Source organism: Tupaia chinensis, unplaced genomic scaffold (assembly GCF_000334495.1).
Source record: "Tupaia chinensis unplaced genomic scaffold, TupChi_1.0 Scaffold145870_1, whole genome shotgun sequence".
In the NCBI taxonomy this organism is placed as follows: domain Eukaryota; kingdom Metazoa; phylum Chordata; class Mammalia; order Scandentia; family Tupaiidae; genus Tupaia; species Tupaia belangeri.
Window position 1 is genome coordinate 3,586,258 of NW_006205727.1, and position 21,317 is coordinate 3,607,574.

General features: G+C 36.1%; 1 protein-coding gene across 2 annotated transcripts in view; it reads left to right on the top strand.

Moving 5' to 3' along the window:
• The window catches only part of ARID2 (AT-rich interaction domain 2), a gene marked incomplete at its 5' end in the record, with an annotated part of 177,453 nt that overhangs the window by 349 nt on the left and 155,787 nt on the right, over nucleotides 1–21,317 (top strand). For both annotated transcript variants that reach the window (XR_003547919.1, XM_027768334.1), the window contains 1 exon segment: nucleotides 714–811. Coding sequence is in view for 1 of the 2 variants with exons in the window: in XM_027768334.1 (XP_027624135.1) it covers nucleotides 714–811 (98 nt within the window).

Consider the following 21,317-nt stretch of genomic DNA (forward strand, 5'->3'; position numbering starts at 1 on the left):
CTCGCGAGTCAGCTCTGCCGCCGCTGCCGCTCTAGCACAGGCGGAGACACAGAGACACACAGACTCTGAGAGCAGTTTTCGTGCAACTCAAAATTAGCGCGGGCAGGTTTAACATCGATAATCGGCTGCGAAATGATCCCGGCAGCCGGGGGCACAGCCTCGGCCCGGTCGCCCTCGGTTTATACAGCTAACAAAAGAAACCAGGACCTGTCTCCAAATAGCCATCTTAGGCTTCAAGGCTAGGCAGAAGCTGTAGGCCTCAAAGAAGGGCCTATGGAGATGGATAGATCTGGGAGAGGGATCGGTATCGGCCCCGGCCCTGGCCCCGGCCCCCCCAGAACCTGCGAACGTCGCTGTCCGGAACAGTATTGATCCTTTTGAACTTTTTTTTTTTTTTTTAGTGTAAACGGACCGCGTTGAGATTTAAAAGGGGGCGACAGAGGGACTTGCGATTGGTTATTGTCCGGGCTTCAAAAACAAAACAAACCCACCAAACCCCCCCATACAAAACAAGTGCTATTAAATATAGGGCTCGCCTGTGAAAACAGTGATTCCAGCAGCCCTTGCTTAGTAACTCTTGCGGATCGATCCGAAACATCCACTGATGCCTTAGGTATCTACAGATCTCTGTAGAATGGGTATTTACTTCATAGTTAGGCCAGGGTTTTCTTGGATTGTACACTTTCAGACAAGTGTGCCTGTGTTTTTAACAGGTTTCTGAGAAGAATCAGTGGGGAGAAATCGTTGAAGAGTTCAACTTTCCCAGAAGTTGTTCTAACGCTGCCTTTGCTTTAAAACAGTATTACTTGCGGTGAGTAGTAGTGACTTTTTCCATAGTGTTTGGAAATACGGGACTTACGGGGAGATTTGTTTTTAGCAAAAATAAAAACAAAGCAAGCCTTGCACGTCAAACGTTTCTAACCTGTCGTGAATTTCTGTCTGAGAAACATTTAATGTAAAGTGAGACTGTAGGAAGGTGAAAGTTTTCCTCACCTATTTTAGGCTCATTTACATTTTTCATCCAAAATCATTACAGGTGACACTCCACCTACGCACCTTGGTATAAACATTCTTTTGTGACATTGTTATTGATTGCGTGATATCCACTGAGGGGCAGAAAGGTGATGCTTAGTATAAGAGTTAAGATAGTTAATGAAACTTTGTAACCTTTGGTAAAATTTTTTCCTTTGTTTTGGAAATTCCTCCATCTTTTACAATTCTGACTTTCAGAATTTTCAAAAAAAATGAAACTTTTTTAGAACTGTGTCATTGAGTAGTTTTCCAGTATATTATTTCTACATAGCATAACATATTGATGCCTTAGTGTCCAGGGTTGATTTCATAATTACTTTTTGTTGAATTTCCGAATTATTTAAAACCCTTAGAAAGGATTATTGTATCTTTAGGAAAATGAGGATACTATGAAATGGGGTATTATAATTTAGATTTTCTTTCATTTTTCTTTTTTATTGCTTATTTGAGAAACTAAATTTTTTATTTAGTTGGTATGTGATAATATATCTTGTAATTTTTATTTTTTCTCTCAATTTTTCTGCTAGTAATATTTTCCTAATATAATTTTCATATTATAATTCATTGTCATCTTTTATTTTTAATACTTGCTTACCAGTAGAGGATCCTTAATTGGTGGTTGTTATTAGAAATTAATAATACTCTTTCATGTTTACTCTCTTTTAAATAGTGAAAATACAGAAGGGTCTTTTTTATAATATGGCTCTTGCAAAACTGAGTTTTGGATTTATTGTTGCTTCAGATGCACTCAGTTATTGTTTCATGTTCAGCACTCTGAAATAGGAAATGCAGTAATTGCACAGGTGTACTTTCTATTGGCTATCTTAGATTGACTGCAGGCTTGAATCTGAAGAGTTCGTAGAACTTTGTGAAGTAGTTATTGAGTTACTTAGGAAGTCTAGAACACACTAAATATGGTTAGTTATTATTTGGGGTGTGTGTGTGTGTGTGTGTGTGTGTGTGTGTGTGTGTGTGTGTGTGTGTGAGAGAGAGAGAGAGAGAGAGAGTGATGGTATTATGTGCCAGAGAATATTTTTAAATAAAGAGCTGAATCAAAAAAACAAAAGTAACCTTCAAAACTGTTGATTCAGTAATTGGGTGAGAAATGGAGAATTTTATGTTTTCGGTGATATTCACTTGATCATTTCCATTTTTAGTATTGAGAGGAACATGTTATATACTGTGATTTTATGGTGATCAGTTTGAACCATTTGGATTTTGGACAGTTTAAAATACGTATTTTAAGATTATGCTTGATATTTGTTAGATGCATTGAAACTTAATATCCAAAAGGCACTGTATTTATATATATGGTTTATGAGATACATATTTTTCTGAAGAATTTACATTCATGCTGACAGTTTTAACATAATCAATTAAATGTCTAGGCTTCCTATTTTTTATCAAAGTTAATCATATATACTGTTTTTCTAGTTGTCATTTCTGTCTTGGGATCATATCTATTATACTTATAGGTACTATTTTTAACTATGTAGTTTCAGGGTTGTTTGTAAATATTGACATTGTTCTCAGATCAATTTGGGCTTTATGCTCTTATTAAAACCTGCTTTTTGAACTGTGTCTTTAGCCAAACTTGTTTTCCCTCCATATGTCACTCTCCAGGTTTGTTTTTGTAGGGTTGTAACTAGGCTACTAGGAAAAAAGTTAAAGCATTTGTTTTGGAAAATAAAACCATGTGAAGATTTGCATGACTTGTAAAGAAAGAAAGAAAAATTATGCTGGTCAAAAATTGAGTGCTACCAACCTTGAAGGAATTTTTCCCTAGTGGTGTAACATGGCACAGTTAGAGTATATGTATTATGCTGGGTTTTACACCTTCCTCTGAAAAATCTTTAACTGGCAGACAGGATACCAAGCTCTAACAGTAATTCTGTTAACCATGAGAGTGCCTCTTCATAGTAAGAAATAGTAATCAAGTGACTTAACAAGTTACCTCTTTGCTACATCAAATAGAATATCATGGTTTCTGATGAGCAGATAATACAGTGTGTTTTTTAAATTGCAGGTGTAATCATTTTAAAAATATGAACTGCTTTGTTATTTGAGTTATTTTAAGATTGTTGTTACATGTTAATTCTTCAGTCTACAAGTTTGATATTTGCTCACATTCCCTGCAATTTTACTATTGGATGGATAGATGGCTGTTAACCTAGTATTTTATCATGTATCTTCATCACAATACAGAAATTTAGTAAGGGATAGCAAGTTAGTATGCTGGTTGTATATGTTTTAACAGTTTTATTTCTTTTTGATTCAAACATAGACAGTCATTAAGTATAAGACTTGAGTTTAATGCTCTGTCAAAAAGTTAGCTTGATTATCTCAAACATGCATGCATTTATTCTGCTGAAGATTGCAAAAATTTCTCAAAATCTAAAATTGAAAATTGTTTTGTTTTTTTTTTTAGCATGGGTATTTAATTTTTAAAAATGTTAGGAGCCTACTGATAATGTGTAAAAGTACTTAGCAATTGGATGTTAATCATCTTGATGTTTACATACTTAGTTCCTTCCTTGGCATGTACATCTCAGTGTGTTCCACAAATGTTTATTATTAAAATATTCCCATATGTATAAAAGGATAAGGTATATTTTCCCACATTTCACATCTTTTGTAGATGGAAAAGTTAAATACAAATAAAATAAAATAACTTTAGGGGCGTTTATCAATTGGACAAAAAACTTGTACCTCTGACATGTGTCCAGTAGTTTATTATAAGTACAACTTATTGCTCAAAAATGATTTTTAAAAATTAATATATAGTTGGAAATTACAAATTGTTAAACTTATGCCCAACTATTAGATCCATGCCCAATATGTTCCAGTTTTAAGTGGTAAATTTTACTTTTTGTTTGATTGGGGAACAATTTGCTACACTTAACCTGGATCAAGAATTTGAAGATTTGACATAAAGATTTAGGTAAATATTGTAAATATTTACTTGAATAACTTTACTTTTGCTTATTGGCGCCAATAGCACTGCTATATTTAAGGTTAACGATGTTTCCAATACAAAACTTGATTTTTTAGAAAGAGGGTGAAATACTTGTACATTAAGTATTAATTACATAAAACTATATGGCATTCTGGTCCTGTAACTTATACTATTAAATTATCATCATCATCATCATTACTATTATTTTTACATGCTTCTACTTTTATGATAGTTAAAAACTGCCTTGTAGAGCTTCATTCATCATAGTAAATTTTCAATTGTGTTGCAAATTTATTGTGTTTTTTCCTTGTTGGATGAAGCTGTCTCTTAAATGATGCCAATAGAGGGAGTTAACATTTACCAGGTAAATGGAGTAAATACACTCATATATCCTGTTACTCTATACCATGTAGATCAGTTCTTTTAAGAGAAAGCCTTTTATGAATCGCTCGAGGTTAAGTAAAAAATTCTTAAAAATTGTAATAAGTAAAGGAACATTGAGTTTGGGAATTATTAAACAGAACTGATAAAAATGTTGCTCACCTTTTTTAAGAAAGGAAAATATGGAGACTGGAAGAACAACTGTATTTGAATAAATGATTCATATATATATCTTTAATTTTATAAACTGTATTCTTTTGTTTTGAACAAAACCTGATTTTGGTGTTTCCTTGCATCCTTTACATTTTGAAAGGGCATGCAGACTTGTTAAAAGGAAGGAGTAGACAGTGGAGAAAGTTGAAAGATTGATACAAACTAAGCTAGATTAGTGTTGTGTCTTAGAATTCATATAGGCAGCTTAAATTTGCCCAGAGTAGAAATAAATCTATTTTTTTTCTGCTCACTGGGGTTACAAATTTTACTGCGGGAACAAACAGAACTTTATAATTCCTGTAAATGTTTATAAGCTTCTTTTACATTTAATTTTTTGCCTTAGCTGCTAACTAAAACTGTCTATTTCTGAATAGAAGTACTTTTTGTAAACCTACCTCTGGTCTGTTGTGTATTCAGTGTTTTCATGGTTGATTATGAAATCCACTATAATATTTTTGACAGAAAAGTATATCACCATTGTGGATCTTTTATAGTCTCAAACGGAATGAAATTAGAAGCTGGAAAAGGAGGGAGAAAACAAATATTTTAATTCATTGGAATGCAAGTGCATTAGCCAGTGAGCTAGAACTCAATACACAGTTTTAGATAAAATATTCAAGAGTTTCTATGTTATTTTGTGAAGGCTGCTTATTTGTTGGTTCTGCCTCACACCTATTGAATTTTATTGGTAAAATGGATTTAGTAAGACCTGGGAATTAGAAAAACTTATAGGGTGGGGTAGGGTGAAATAGGGTAGAGTGGAGAGAATCTCTTTGTCTTTGTATCTTTGATCTGCCACTATCATCATCATCATACTCTTTTTTTTTTTTTTTTTTTTGGGGAAGTTTTTTTGCTGTGGGCGGGGGGCGCCCGCTCGCCAGACAGAGAGAGACATAGAGATAGAAAGCGAGAAATCACGCCCCCCCCAGGGGAGATGGTCACACCGCAATCCCTTCTCCTCCATTCTCCTCTCTGGATCTTGGGCACACACGCACACGCACCCGGTGTAAGTTTTAAGCCACCAGGTCCGCGAACTGCGGTTGACTACATGGGAGTCCAGCGACATAGCCATTATGCTAACTGCTGGTTCCCATCATCATCATACTCTTGACTGTTGGAGCCAGCTGCAGTAGAAATGTCTAATTTGTGTTCTGTGAAACTTTAGTATCTCTAAAATGTTAATATGTTTCCTTAATAAATGATCAAATGAACTTGAGCAATAAAGCGAAACTTTGGTTATTTTATTGCAAGACTTTCTAGAGACTTTGTTTTGTTAGCATATTGTAGTTCTTGAGAAAATCTGGAGAAACACTGCTTATTACCTCTCTCCCACAAGCCTACAGTAAATGGTATTTCTCATATATCACCATAGTAGTATTTGGTGTGAAAGCTCGTGTTTGTTGGAACATCTACTAAGTACTTTGGAGCACATTATGGGAAATCTGAGCTAGAAGAAAGATGAGAGTTAAGCAAAAAAAAAAAAAAAAAATTAATGGGGAAAATGAGAAAAGAGAAAATTATATACATACAAAGGGACTTCAAAAAGTTTGTAGAAAAATGGAATTAAAGTACAAATATATTTTGGTGTAAAAAATTGAGACACACTTTTTCCATGGACTTTTTGAACACTCCCATGTGTTTGTATTAGTGACATATAAAAAGAGTCTTTATGTAGCTGCTATTTACATATCTTTATCAATGATCATGCAGAATTATATATGTAATATGTGTTGAATATTATTTCACTAAGGGGCAATTAAAGTTCTCTTGTATTTATTGATAGGAAAGGAACAATAAAGGAATATTGCAGTTCAAACGTTAGCAGAACAAAGTTGTACCTGTAATGTAAGCATCGGCCTTATTTGGTCCAGAATGGGGAAAGCTTTCATTATAAATGCATAACAATATTTTTCTACTGTTTAAACTATAAAGGGACAAAAGATAACTGCCAAAATATATGACCATGGTGAAGATTTTTGAATGTCAGGCAGTGGTTCATTTATTGGCATGCTAGTCCTTTAAACAAATAATTTACAGTTAATTTTACTTGATTGGTTTAGTCATCTTTACACTAAGATTCTTATTTGAACCAGCAGCTACCAAAAGATAAGTAACTGCTTTTCCTCTGTCCATCACATCCTAATGAGATATTTTTTAATAGGATTTTTTGATTTCTAACTTTGCTTTTTTAATTTGTCTAAACAATTGTCTCTAGAGAATTGTGGTAGAATCACTTATCAAATTGTTTTGTTCAATAGTAGTTGCTTTTGCTAAAAATTTGTTTCTGCTTCTGTGACTTTAAAAACAATCAAGGGTTGGGAACCAGCAGTTAATGTAATAGCTATGTCGCTGGACTCCCACGTAGTCAACTGCGGTTCGCTTCCCGCACCCGGTGGCTTAAAACTCACGCTGGGTGCATGTGCGTGCGTGCCCAAGATCCCGAGAGGAGAATGGAGGAGAAGGGATTGCGGCGTGACCATCCTCCCGGGGGATGATTTCTCGCTTTCTGTCTCTATGTCTCTGTCTGTCTGTCTGGCGAGCGCACGGACCCTATAGCGAAAAAACCTCTCAAAAAAAAAATCAAGGGCCCAGCATATGGCGTAATGGTTACGTTGTTGGACTCCCAAATGGCTGACTGCATTTTGAGTCCCAGACCTGGTGGCTTCAAACTCACACTGGGCATGAGTGAGAGTGCGGGAGTGCCCAAAATCCCAAGAGGAGAATGGAGAAGAAAGAATTGTTATGTGGCCATCCGCCATAGAGGATTATTTCTTGCTTTCAGTCTTTCTCTCTGCCTTTCCAGTGAGCACACACTCCCTATAACAAAAATATCTCTTTAAAGACAAAAACAAAACTGGGAAGTCTTAACATGAGTTTTGATAATAGGAAAAAACTGTTTAGAAGTAGGTATTGGTGTAAAGACCAGACTTTAGATGTTAGGCTTAAAGATTATCTTAAGATATTTTATGGTTTGTGGGCCAGCAGGTGGTATGGTGTCTGGGGCACTGGATTCCCACATGACCAGCTACTGTTTAAGTCCTGGACCTGGCACCTTGTTTTCTTACTTCCCCCACCCCTATCCCCATCTATGTCTGGTGAATTAAAAGGGTAATAGTAATAGTGAAATTAAATAATTCTTTTTAAAAAGATATTTTATAATATGAAATTATAAGCATAATTTTTATGAAAAGCAGAAGTATTGGCTTTTGAATATAAAAAATATATGTTATTTATTTATGTATATGTATACATGTGTACTAACCAAATACTAATCCCATACTTACATGGTTAGTTCAGTTTTCCATGGCAGTTTTTCACTTTGTGCAAAAGTACAGAAAAATGTATATATGGTGATTGGTATTACTTATCAAAAATTTTATTAATGCATTCACATAGCAAGTAAGACTTTTGAGGGGCCTGGAAAACAAAGATGGCTTAGAGCAAATAATCACTTTTGCATTCACGTTATCTTTAAATTTCATTAAGCTTTCCAAGAATTGTGTTTTTAAGAGTTTAACATGTATTTTCCATTTCAAAACAAAGAAATTTTACTTATGCTTGAATACTTTTTACATTTTCATCATATTGTAAATTGAGGGTTAATTTATTTTTAAAAGATGGTTGACTAAGGGGTGACCCAGTGGCACAGTAGTTAAGCACTAGGCACAGTGGTTCTGATCTTGGTTCCAGTAGCTTGGAAAACATGCTGGCATGTGATAGAACAAGTGTGCATGTGTGCCCAGTATCCTAATGGGTTGGAAAAAATGAAGGCAAAGGGTTGATTATGGCATGATCACATCCCATAGAAGGGTACCTTCTCTCTTTCTCTCTTGCACGTGACCTCTGACAACAACAACAATAAAAAGACTTGACAAAGGACATAGCATTAACCTTTTGCTAGAACCAAAATCCCTTGAATGTCTAGGAATAGCTATCACATTTTGAATTGTTGCCCAAAAATCATAGATCCATAGTTCCATTAATATCTAAGTTAGTGTTTACAGGGTTTTCCCTCATCTTCACTGAAGCAGAGTTTTGAGATGAGGACCCACTAAGAATGTATTGTTTTTAATGTCTTGACTATTTTATATCATAAGTCTCGTAACCATTCTCTTTCCTTTCTCATCATGCCGTTGATTTGTTGACATAAGAGATTATTTGTTCTTTAGGATGTATCAAATACTGGATTTGGTTGATCACTTGCTTTGTCGATTAACTTGTTCCTCTATCCCTTGAATTTCCTGAAAACTGATGAATCTAAAGATTGATAGCTTTCAAGTTCAGCATTTTAGGCATACTTAATAGGTATATAGTGCTTTTCGTTATATCATGAGGCATATTATGTTAAGTTGTCCCCTTTTAGTGATATTAAGATTGATTTGTGGTTTTAGATTTTAATAGTCTGAAACTATTTTTAATAAAAAGAATGCCCCAGGTGATTCTTAAGTACACTGAAGTTTGAGAACAGTTGATCTAAGTAGTGTAATGAAATAAATTTAGTTTCTGAGATAACTGGTTTAACTTGGCATCAACATGTTGGCTAGGGCTACATTGAGAACAAAACTTGTAGGTGACATCTGGTCTTGGTGCACCTGTTCAAGCCACACCTGTCATCTCTAAACAGCCAGGACAAATCTGAGTTGTCTCTGGGGTCCAGAGAAGGTAATTAACTTTAAAAAAAAAAGTATGTGTGTGGTAAATTAACTAGTAAATTTCAAACTCATGCTAACTGCAAAATTATACATTTTGATGTTAAAGATAATAAGGCCAGCAGGTGGCGTGGTAGTTATGGACTGGACTTCCACATCATTGACTCTGGTTTGATTCCTGGACCCACTGACCTGAAAAATACACTGGGTGTGTGTGTTTGTGTACAGAACATCCCAGGAGAATGGTGAAGAAGGAATTGCAGAATGACCATTCCCCCCTGAATGGTGATTTCTCATTTCCCCCCTTACTATCTCTCTCTGGCGAGCACATGAGTCCAATGGCAGAAACCTTAAACAAAAAATTAAAAATAAATTTTCCTTAAATTATTCCCAGTTGGAGGGGGAAAAAAGGTGTGTGTGTATATATATATAAATATATATATATATATATTTATATATATATACACACACACCTTTTTTCCCCCTCCAACTGTTTAGAGACTTTACAGTATTTTCCCCAAACAAGTTATCATTTGTTTTACTGAATTTGTTGGAGGCTGTCTTTGTATTTTATCAGTCTGCTATCCCAGTACTGCTTAGGGGTGTTAACTTGTATAAAATTCTTGTAAAAATAATCACACTAACAATAGTTTATTTTGTTTTAATGTACAATATCTTAGTTTTTCAAATAATTTTCATGTGTTAGGTTTTTTTTAAGAGGTTTTTTCCTTAGGGTGTGTGTACTCTCCAGAGAGAACGACCGAGAGCGTGACTGACCATGAGAGGGAAAGTGAAAAATCACCACCGAAATACCTTCTTCTCCGTCTTCCTCCCAGGATCTTGAATAAGCATTCACACTTGCCCAGTGTGAATTTCAAGCCACTGAGTCCAAAATTCGAACCTTGGTCGGCCTTGTGAGAGTCCCGCAATGTAACCACTTCACCATCTCTTGACCCTATATATGAGTTTTTAAATTCAAATTTGAGAAATAATTGGTATTAATCCTAGAAAAAAATAACAGAAATTTTTTGACAATGCTCATGTTCTTTTTTTCTTGAGGTATATAGACTACTTTAAAAAAAGGCTCTAGGTTCTATCCAACTTACAGTCTGAAGTGTCAGCCATAATCGACAGTCAGGAATGTTATTTTATGAATTTCAGACTATATTCTGTCCCTGTCCCCTTCTCAATCCCTTCCCAGGTGATGGACCTGCTTTACATTTTACTAAGCATTGTGTTATATGTAACTCTCCATTATTCACAGTGGCTAAATATCTTCAAGTATTATTCCATATTCTGGGTGTATGTAGCTTTTGTTTCTATCAGTAACAGATTCCTTTAATGTGGTTAAACTATATAAAGTTGCCTTTTATGAAGCAAACTTTTTTATTTTTATTTAGTTTTTTTTATTATTTTTTAATTTGCTGTAGAGTACATGCAATCACCAGAGAGAGAGAGAGAAAGTGAGAAAGCAAGCTGCCAGGTCTGGGATTCAAATCACAGTTGTCCATGTGGGAGTCCAGCATCTCAACCACCATGCCTCTGCTGGCCCTGATGAAGCAAATTTTGAAGGAGGTTGTAAAATAATAATAATCTATTGTTTGGATATACACTTTTTTTGTAGAATATGGCAAGTATCTAAAATTCTCTTTTTTCTGAGTTCTTACCATATTGTACTTGATGAAAGTTTTACTTACCTTGTCCAATGGTCAATTACTGTGTGCACAAAGATGATGTTTGTTATATAATTGTAACATTGATACCTTTCATGCTGAAGTATTTCTGGATGAAATTTTATTTTGTCCCTCGGTTAGCTGGGTGGAATTAATTTATTGAAATAATACAATGTTAATCTAAACACACATGACATAAGTAGGAGCATTCTTTTGTTAAAATAGGTCAAAGAAGAGACCATAAGTCAGAACCCTGTCCAGAAAATACCTAACTTACATACCTAACTTTAGAGATGGAGCTGAATTTAAATTGGTCACTAATAATGCTCAGGTTTATTATACTTCCCATATGGTTCATAGAAAAGTGAATTTTCAATGTTTTTGAGCTCAGATCAAAACACTTGGTGCTTCATAAGCAGTGGTTAGTACTTTAGTACCCCGTTCCTCCAATGTACTTGCAAGTAATAGGTGACCTGTCAAGAGTGCTTAAGTGGTTTGGTATAATCCTTTTTAGGTTACACCATTAAAAAGTCAAACTTTTGCAGAACCAGCAGTTGGCATAATGGCTATGTTGCTTTACTCCTATGTAGTCAAACACTGTTCGAGTCCTGGATCTGGTGGCTCAAACTCAAACTGGGCATGTGTGCGTGCGTGCGTGCCCAAGACCCCAAGAGGAGACTGAAGGAGAAGGGATTGCAGTGTGGCCATCCCCTTGGGGGGTGATTTCTAGTTTTCTGTCTCTGTCTTTCTGGCGAGCGCATGCGCCCTATAGCAAAAACCTCTCCAAAAAAAATGTTAAGCTTTTGAATTTTTGAGTCATTTTTAAGATCGCCCCATATTGCAATGTATTAATTCAGTCTACTTATATAAAATGTCTCTTATGATTTGAGTTGACTAGTCAAGAGTGAAATGTTGAAGCCATCATTTTTTCTTCCCTTGACATATTTTCTTTTTCTTTTTTAATGAGAAAGAGATTTGAGAGAGAGATTAAGAGCAGGAGGTGTTTTTGACAGATCTAGCTGTGCTGTGGTCCTCCCACCCTGACCTCCCAGTTATCTAGGATGACAGTTATTGCTGCTATGCTTAGCATGTTCAGGTTGGTTCAGGAACCAAACCCAGACCCTCATGCAGCACCAGCATTATACAGCAGCTCCCTACCACTAGTGCCACACTGTGGATGGGCTGCATGTTTTCTCTTTTTAAAATTGTTAGGTTTTCTTGTTATATATATGTGAACTTTTATTTGTATTTCATCTAGATCAACCAATTAATTATTATTTTGCCATGTTCACTTTGTATTTTAATTTTTATGGGTGATGGTGTGTGTTTATGTGTGTGTGTATATATATTTGCACATGTATTGTTACTGTTAAATTATTTGATATCATTAAAAATACAATGCTCTTTACTCCTACTTATAAGGGGTTGTTACTTCATAAAATTATTCTATAACAGTGTAAATTAATAACACTTAACATGGGTAGATACAGTTGTACTATTTGGTATAGAGACCTTAAATCAAATTTTACCTGTTTCCCCAGAGATGTCTTTTATAGCAATCATACCTACCTCCCTATATTCACCATCTTATATTATTAGTTATCAGCTCTTGTTCATCAGCCTTTCCATTTCATTTATTATCATTTTTTTCAAAATTATGTATTTTATTTTATTTACTCATTCATTTATTTTTTTAAATTTGACCAGAGAGAGACAGAAGTTGAGAGTGAGAGAGAGAGGAAGTGAGAAAGCAAGCCACCAGATTCAGGACTTGAACCCTGGTCGGCCATGTGGGAGTGTCCAGCTCCTTAACCACCATGCCACCTGCTGGCCCCCTCATTTATTATCATTTTAAACAGTATAACCAAATGTACTATAAAATTTGAAATTGTCTGATTTTTTTTTTTTTTTTTTTAGGATTAGATTTATATTAGGCGTTTTTGGCAAACAGTATATGATGTTACCTTGATTCATTACTGCTGATGTTTATTTTTATTTAAATGGTATCCTCCTTGTTTCTCCACTATAAAATTATTATTTTCTATTTTCTAATTAATAAGCCTGTAGGGACATACTTTGATACCACGTTAGATATCTGGGCCCATAATCAGACTTTTATCCAATAGGTTTTTTTTTTTTCTTTTTTTTGAGAGGTTTTTGCTATAGGGCAGGTGTGCTCGCCAGAAAGACAGAGACAGAAAGCGAGAAATCACCCCCCCCCAGGGGGGATGGCCACGCCAAAATCCCTTCTCCTACATTCTCCTTTCGGGATCTTGGGCATGCACGCAAGCGCACCCGGCATGAGTTTAAGCTACCAGGTCCGGGACTTGAACCGCGGTCAACTACATGGGAGTCCAGTGACATAGCCATTACACTAACTGCTGGTCCCTTCCCCAATAGTTTTAATGTCCATAGTTGTTATTTGATTTATGTAAGATGCTTATTTTCTGACTCTATTGTTATATCTACATTTATTACTTGGCACTCTAGAACAAGGAAATTACTTTTATTCTTTATTAATTATATCTGTATTTTATATAATGAGTTTAAACCTATTTTGCATTTTGCTGCTTAAATTTGGTCAGTGGGAGCCCTTTCATTCTGAGTCCTTTGTCTTTTTTTTTAATGAATAAATTTTTAAAATTTATTTATTTTTGGAGAGATTTTTGCTATAGGGTGTGTGTGCTCACTGGAGAGATAAAGAGATAGAGACAGGAAATGAGAAATAATCCCCTAGGGGAATGGCAATGCCACAGTCCCATCTCCATTCTCCTCTCAGGATTTTGGGCATGCACGCACCAGGTCCAGGACTTGAACTGTGGTCGACTATGTGAGAGTCCAGTGATGTAACCACACTATGCCATCTTCTTGTCCCCCTTTGTCTTTTTAACATGTGCTCATTATTTTTTAACTCTTTCTTGCTTTCTGACAAAATAAGATCGTCTAAGGTCAGCTGTGTTTTGCCCACTTAGCTGTGGAATCATTTATTTGTCTGAGGCGTGCTTGTTCTTTTAGTGTAGGATATGTAAGTCTGGATAGGTTGCCATTGGGTTATTTTTTTTGTTTCAGGACCTTTCAGAGAGTAGAGCTAGGAAATATATGTAATTCGTAAATACGTTTATAAATTTTTATGTATCATGAAGCTATGTTTATATCTGTAATTATAGTCCACAGAGTTCATTCTTGTATTCTTCCATTCCCTGTATCTCTCTTCACCTGCAATGAGAACCCTCTTTCTCTATACAATATATTTACTTACCTTAGATCTACACTACATATGGAATACTCTCAGAATTGTTATACCCGTAACACTACAAACAAAGCTTTCAAGTTTACTACAGGTTTGTTTGCAGTCCTTTTTGTGTTTATACTGAAGATATATACAGTCGGGCATTGCATAATGTTTTGGTCAGTAATGGATCACATATACAATGATGGTGTCGTAAGTTAATAATAGACTGCTTATGTAATAGGCTATACTATCCTCAATATGTTCACACAATGAAGTCATATAATACATTTCTCAGTCATTAAGTGATGCATGACTGTACATGTATCTATTATTAGTTCCCCTTCTTAAAATGAGGAGAACATAAGGCTGGATGCGTGGTGCAGCGTTAATGCACTGTCCAAGAGAAGCTGGATCCCTCATGGTGAGAGCACTTAGAGTCTCTGGCCTGTTTAGCTTGAAACATATTGACACGCACACAGGTGCTCAAGATCCAACAAATGGAGCACTCATGTGCATGCACATACTTTATCATGAATAAAGAAGAAAAAATGAAGAAAGCATATTTCTTTTGTTTTTGCCTTTGTAAACATAGTATCTCTTAAAATAACATTTAAGTTCATGGAGTCTCATTGTTTTTCTTTTCTGATATAGCTTCATGGTGTTCCAGTATGGATATATCCTAGTTTACTTAACCAATCCTATGGCACTTCGGTTTTTCCAATGTTACAATAGAAAATAATGCCATTTTAGTAGTCTTCTGCAAATCTCAGTAACTTTATGTAAGCCATTTTCAAATGGTCATAATTGTGTTTTCAGAATAAATTTGTAAAGTTGAGATTAAAACAATAATCCAAGGATAAATAGATGTGTAGTTTTGCTGTAGAAGAGAAATTTTCTGCATTTCTACCAGCAGTGTAGAAAATGCCTGTTTCCCATGAGTTTGACATAAGTTGTCAGGCTTTTTAAGTTTTACTAATATGAATGGTTAAGACTAGTATTTTGGACCAGCAGGTGGCATGGTGATTAGGGCTCTGGATTCCCACATGGCCGACCATAGTTCAAGTCCTGGATCTAGTGTCTTGCGTTCTTACTTTCCCTTTCTCTCAGTCTCTCTCCGGTCACATTAAAAAATAATAAATAAAGTAAATCTTTTTTTTTTTTGAGAGAGATTTTTCACTATAGGGCGCGTGCACTCGCCAGACAGACAGAGAGAGACATAGAGACAGAAAGCGAGAAATCACTCCCCCAGGGGGGATGGTCACGCCACAATCCCTTCTCCTCCATTCTCCTCTCGGGATCTTGGGCACGCACGCACATGCGCCCGGCGTGAGTTTTAAGCCACCGGGTCCGGGACGTGAACCACGGTCGACTATGTGGGAGTCCAGCGACATAGCCATTACGCTAACTGCTGGTTTCCAATAAAATAAATCTTAAAAACATAATTAAAAGACTGGTATCTTATCCCAGTTGCAGTGGTGCAGTGATAGCACAGTTCTCTGTATTGCTTAAAGAGGATAGTTCAGTTCCCAGGTCTACCTGTACGCACTGAGTGTATGACTGTGATCCTAACTGGCTGAAAGACTGGGTTAGGTAGTGGGGGATTGCAATATGAAAACCTGTTGAGGGTACTTGCCTTTCTCAGAGTAAATAAACTTGGGGAAAGTAGAAATGTATACACTCACTTTTTTATTTTTTTAAGATTTGCCAGAGTATACATGTGCTTGCGAGAGAGAGAGAGAGAAAGAGAGAGAGAGAGAGAGAGAGAGAGAGAGAAAGAGAGGAAGAAAGCACTCCCACTCCCCAATGGGGGATGATCATGCTGCAATCTCCTTTCTTTCATTTCTCCTTTCACGAATGTGGGCATGCACACAAAGATACACAGGTGCCTGGCGTGTTTTTCAAACTGCTGGATCTGGGACTCAAACTATACAGATGGCCATGTGGGATCCTAGCTACTTTAACTACTGCACTACCAACTGACCCTGTCTGTATTATAATTGTTGAGATTTTATAGCATACTTTAAGTATTTGGTAGTGTTCTTTCTATCCCATGGTTTTTTGTTTTTTTTTTTAACATAGTCTTCATTGAGTATTCTTTATGTCTGTTTTTCCATATGAACATTAGTATCAGTTTGTTCTAATTCCAGGAAAAAGCTTGTTTGTCTTTTGATGGGGATTGCTTACTTTATAAATTAGAGAACTGGGATCTTGATATTGAGTTGATCTGTGAACAAAGGAATTCTTTATATTAGTTCAAATAATTTTGTGTCATTCTGTAGTTTAAAGTTTTTTCTATAATAAGATTTGAGTATTCACATTTATTTTCAAGGATTGTACAGTTTTTGTTGCTATTGGAAATGTAGCTTTTCCATTTTAACTTATAATTGGTTATTGTTCATTTATATGAAAGCTTTTTTTTATACTTTCTAACATACTGCCTTACTAAATTGTTTTACTGCTTATTTCAGTTTTATCATTGATTTTTTTTAAAAAGATCTTTTTTCATGTGCACTAGCATGATATCTACCAGTAAGAATTATTTCACTTCTTTTCTAATTGTGTGTTTAATGACTTTCTTTTGCCTATTGCATTAGCCAGTGCATTCATACAGTGTTAAATATTAGACAAAAGGAGACATGTTTACGTTGCGCGATGTTACCCTTGGTTTAATGCTTCTAGTATTTCCTTATTGAGTAAGATACTACTGTTCTTGACGTAGTCTTGACTAACAACCTGTATTCATGTACTGAAATATGACTGTACCCCATAAATAGGTACAATTAATATGTGTCAGTTAAAAATAAATTAATAATTATGGAAGATTTCTCTGCTGTGTAATTGTAGAGATTTCTATGCTGTATAAAATGTGACCTTTACTTTTATGTTAAGATGATTCTACTGACTTATATCATCTGTGAGGCAGAGGTATTAAATTGTTGACCAGTAGAGGTGATAAATCTGTTCTTGGTTTATCACTTGTTCGAAACAGTCTTATCTTTCTTCTTGTCCAAAGGATTGTGTTCATAACACAGATGAGTATAATTGGTGTGCCTATAGCAAAACATGTAACAATGACTGGGGGAAAAAAATCACTTGTTACTACAGATATTCCTTATTTCAAATGTTTTGCTTGGAAAAGCATAAACTTACATATCTGATAAAGCTGGCTACTTACCTTTTTTTTTTTTTAATAACCAGGGATTTTAAAGTTTTCAGTGTAGTGCATTATTTTTTAGATGGAGACCTCTACTGGAAGTGTGAAGCAATAGATGGATTCTATTATATATTATGAAATATGTAGACAGTGGGATGAGAGGGGTATTTACTTTATTAACAGTCAACATGACATATCACAGAGTCTCTTTAAAAATATTTTTCTTATGATACATTAACAGTTTGACACCATGTTAGGTTTTTTAAAAGCAGGGTACTAATTTTATATGTTTTTTTTTGTTGCTATTTTTTGTTAAAATTTATTGAATTTGCCATATACAAAGCACTATACTGAATGGTTTACATTCTTCTTCATACCACCCTATGATATAGGTACTGTTACTATTTTGACACTATAGATGCGAAACAGGACAAAGCCATTTAAGAACCTTGCCCAGTGTCACACAGTAAATTCAGCAGCTAGTATCTGAACCTGGGCCATCTGTATCTAGAAAAGGCAAGCTATACTATCTTCTCCTAAGTGTACGTGATTATAACTTTGTAAAAATATGTATGGAGACAAGTACTTGAAGGGAATAAGATGAATCAGAAAGGGCCAAATATGAAATACCATATAGTAGTTGTGGGATTATAGCTTTTTGTTTCTCTTTTAAAAGTCCTTTAATATATCATTTATTTGTTTAATTGCCAGAAGGCATTCATACTCACTGCAGGGACAGGGAGAAAGAGGGGAAAAAGCACCCCTTAGTGGGGTTTGGGCATTTTGGAATCTTCTTCCTCGGTTTCTCTATCCTATTAGGATTTTGAGCATGCAACCACATATACCTGTCATATTTTTCAAGCTACTGGGGCTGAAATTCAAACCATGGTTGGCCGTGTGGGATCCAACCCTTTAACCACTGCACTTTGAAGCAGGCCTTTTTGCAATGAAATTTGTGTGCTCTAACTCAGTTTATGGTATAAATAGTTTATTTCTTTTGTTTATTTTTCTTTTTCTTTTAAGAGTTTTTTTCCCTATAGGGTACATGTGCTCGCCGGGGGGAGAGAGAGAGAGATGGAGATAGTGAGAGGGAATGTGAGAAATTCCCCAGCGGGGATGGCCATACTTCAAGCCCTTCTCCATTCTCCTTCTTGGATCTTGGGCATGCATACGCACACATGCCTGGAGTGATCTTCAAGCCATCTATCCAGGTTGAACTGCATTCGGCCATGTAGGAGTCCAGCGACATACCACTACACCGTCTGCTGGCTCCAGTAGAATTTATTTCTACAAATATTTATCTTGTGTATTTTCACAGAAATTCTATTATACAGGATAGGTATTGTCTGATTTTTATAGATCAGGAAGAAAGTCTTTTTTTTTTTTTCCTCTGGAGAGGTTTTTGGTATATGGCACATGTGCTTGCCAGACAGACAGAGAGAGACAGAAAGCGAGAAATTACCCCCCAGGGGGGATGGCCACACCACAATCCCTCCTCCTCCATTCTCCTGTTGGGATCTTGGGCACGCACACGCACACATGCTTCGGGTGTGAGTTTATGCCACTGCGTCCGGGACTCGAACCGCGGTCGACTACACGGGAGTCCAGTGACATAGCCATTACGCTAACTGCTGGTCCCAGGAAGAAAGTCTCTAAGTACCATTTCAAGTAAAGAAATAGAGTTTAGTGTTGTGAATTATAATTGACTACTCCTATTTTACTACTGATGTCTTATGGTCAAGGCTTTTCTTTCTCTAATGTTTATATACTTCCTACAGCCCCTAATAGAACATATGGTACATTATAGTTGAACTAAGGATCTGGTGTCATTAGGGAGCTTCTTAATGAACTCAGATGGGTATGGTAGGTCTCTCAGTAAATGGGAAATTTAGTTGTGGAAATTCTAAAATAATTGAAAAATTCTAAAATACATACTTTGTATTATAAAATTCTGTTTATCTGATCTTTAATGTTACCTTTTTTGATGTGGTTTTAGGAAACAAGTACTAAGAATCAATTCTGGTTGTAGGATATAAATTAACTTTGTGATAGTTGTGACATTTTATGAAATTTTATATGGTACTTAAATTCCTTTTTAAAATAAAATAGACTAATGTCTCCTTACCTTTACAAATTGTAATATGAGAATAAAATCTTTCGTAGGGTAAGATTTGTTTTTTAAGTTTTCATTTATTCTTTTAGCCAGATAAACTTAGGCATAGACAGGCTGCAAGACAGACAGACATGCACAGAGATACGCACGGAGGTAGCACCCCCCACCAGGGTCTTGACTCTAACATCCAACCTCAGCCTCAGCCAGGCTGATAATGTGTGTGCTTGAGTTCTCTTTATACTTAATGAGGTCTCCAGATGTGACCCTAGAACCTTCCTATGTGAGACTGTCTTACAGAATGTTGTGTTTTACTATTGTGTTACTGTCTGGTCCCTTAGGGTAAGATTTGACAGAGTAATACTTTGTTTTAAACTGGCGTGTAAAGATCAAAGGATTTTATAAAATGACTACTATATTTAAATAAATAGATATTAAACATGATGTTGTAACTTGGTAGATGAATTTTGAGATTTAGGAATGTTCATTATTATCATTGTAATAACCATCATTTATTGAACATTGACTATCTGACAGCATATATACTTAACCAGAATTATTCTAATCCTCAAAACTATCATACTAGATTGATGCTATATCATCATTATTTTATAATGAGGAAAACTAAGATTTAGAGTTTCAGTAATTTGCACAAGATTTAGAGTTTCAGTAATTTGCACAAGATCATACAAATACATAATCAGGTGGTTTTCTTTTTTTTTTGGAGAGGTTTTTTTTTGCTAAAGGGCATGTGCGCTCGCCAGACAGACAGAGAGAGACATAGAGACAGAAAGCGAGAAATCACCCCCCAGGGGGATGGTCACGCCGCAATCCCTTCTCCTCCATTCTCCTCTCGGGATCATGGGCACGCACGCACACGCGCCTGGCGTGAGTTTTAAGCCACCAGGTCCGGGACATGAACCACGGTCGACTACATGGGAATCCAGCGACATAGCCATTATGCTAACTGCTGGTTCCCCATAATCAAGTGTTTTGCCTCTAGAGACCAAACTTTCTTTTTTTCTTTTCTTTTTCTTTTCTTTTTTTTTTTTTTTTTTTTTTTGAGAGATTTTCACTGTAGGGCGCGTGCGCTCGCCAGACAGACAGAGAGAGACATAGAGACAGAAAGCGAGAAATCCCCCCCCAGGGGGATGGTCACGCCGCAATCCCTTCTCCTCCATTCTCCTCTCGGGATCTTGGGCACGCACGCACACGCGCCCGGCGTGAGTTTTAAGCCACCGGGTCCGGGACACGAACCGCAGCCGACTACGTGGGAATCCAGCGACATAGCCATTACGCTAACTGCTGGTTCCCTTTTTCTTTTCTTTTTTAAGTTTTTGCTATAGGGCACATGAGCTTGTCAGACAGAGAACAGAGAGAGAGAAAGGTAAAGTGAGAAATCATCCCCAAAGGGGGCTGGTAACACTATAATCTTATCTCCCCTGGTCTCTACTTGGGATTTTGGGCATGCTCGCACGTGGCACCCAGAGTGATTTTCAAGCCACCAGGTCCCAGACTAGAATTACGGCAGTCAACCACGTGGGATCCAGTGCCTTAACCTCCATGCCACCTGCTGGCCCAAAGACTAAACTTTTAACTATTATACAGAATACTGTTGTTAACATTCATTCAGTAGATAATGGTTGCTTATGTAGACAGAAGTGCTGTCATAGGATCGAACTTGGAAACCAATTTATATCTATGGTAAGCTGATTGGTAACCTATTTACCATAAGCTCTGGATCTCTCATGCTAATAGCTTAGCTCCTTTACAGCAGGAACTGTGCTGTCTTTTTCTCTCTTTTGGGTACCTGGCATAATGTCTGTTTCATAATAAGTGCTTGTTTTATTTTAATGAATTTTGCCCAGTGGTTTGCAGTTTAGTTATAAAGGAAATACCCAACAGGTGTAAAAATAA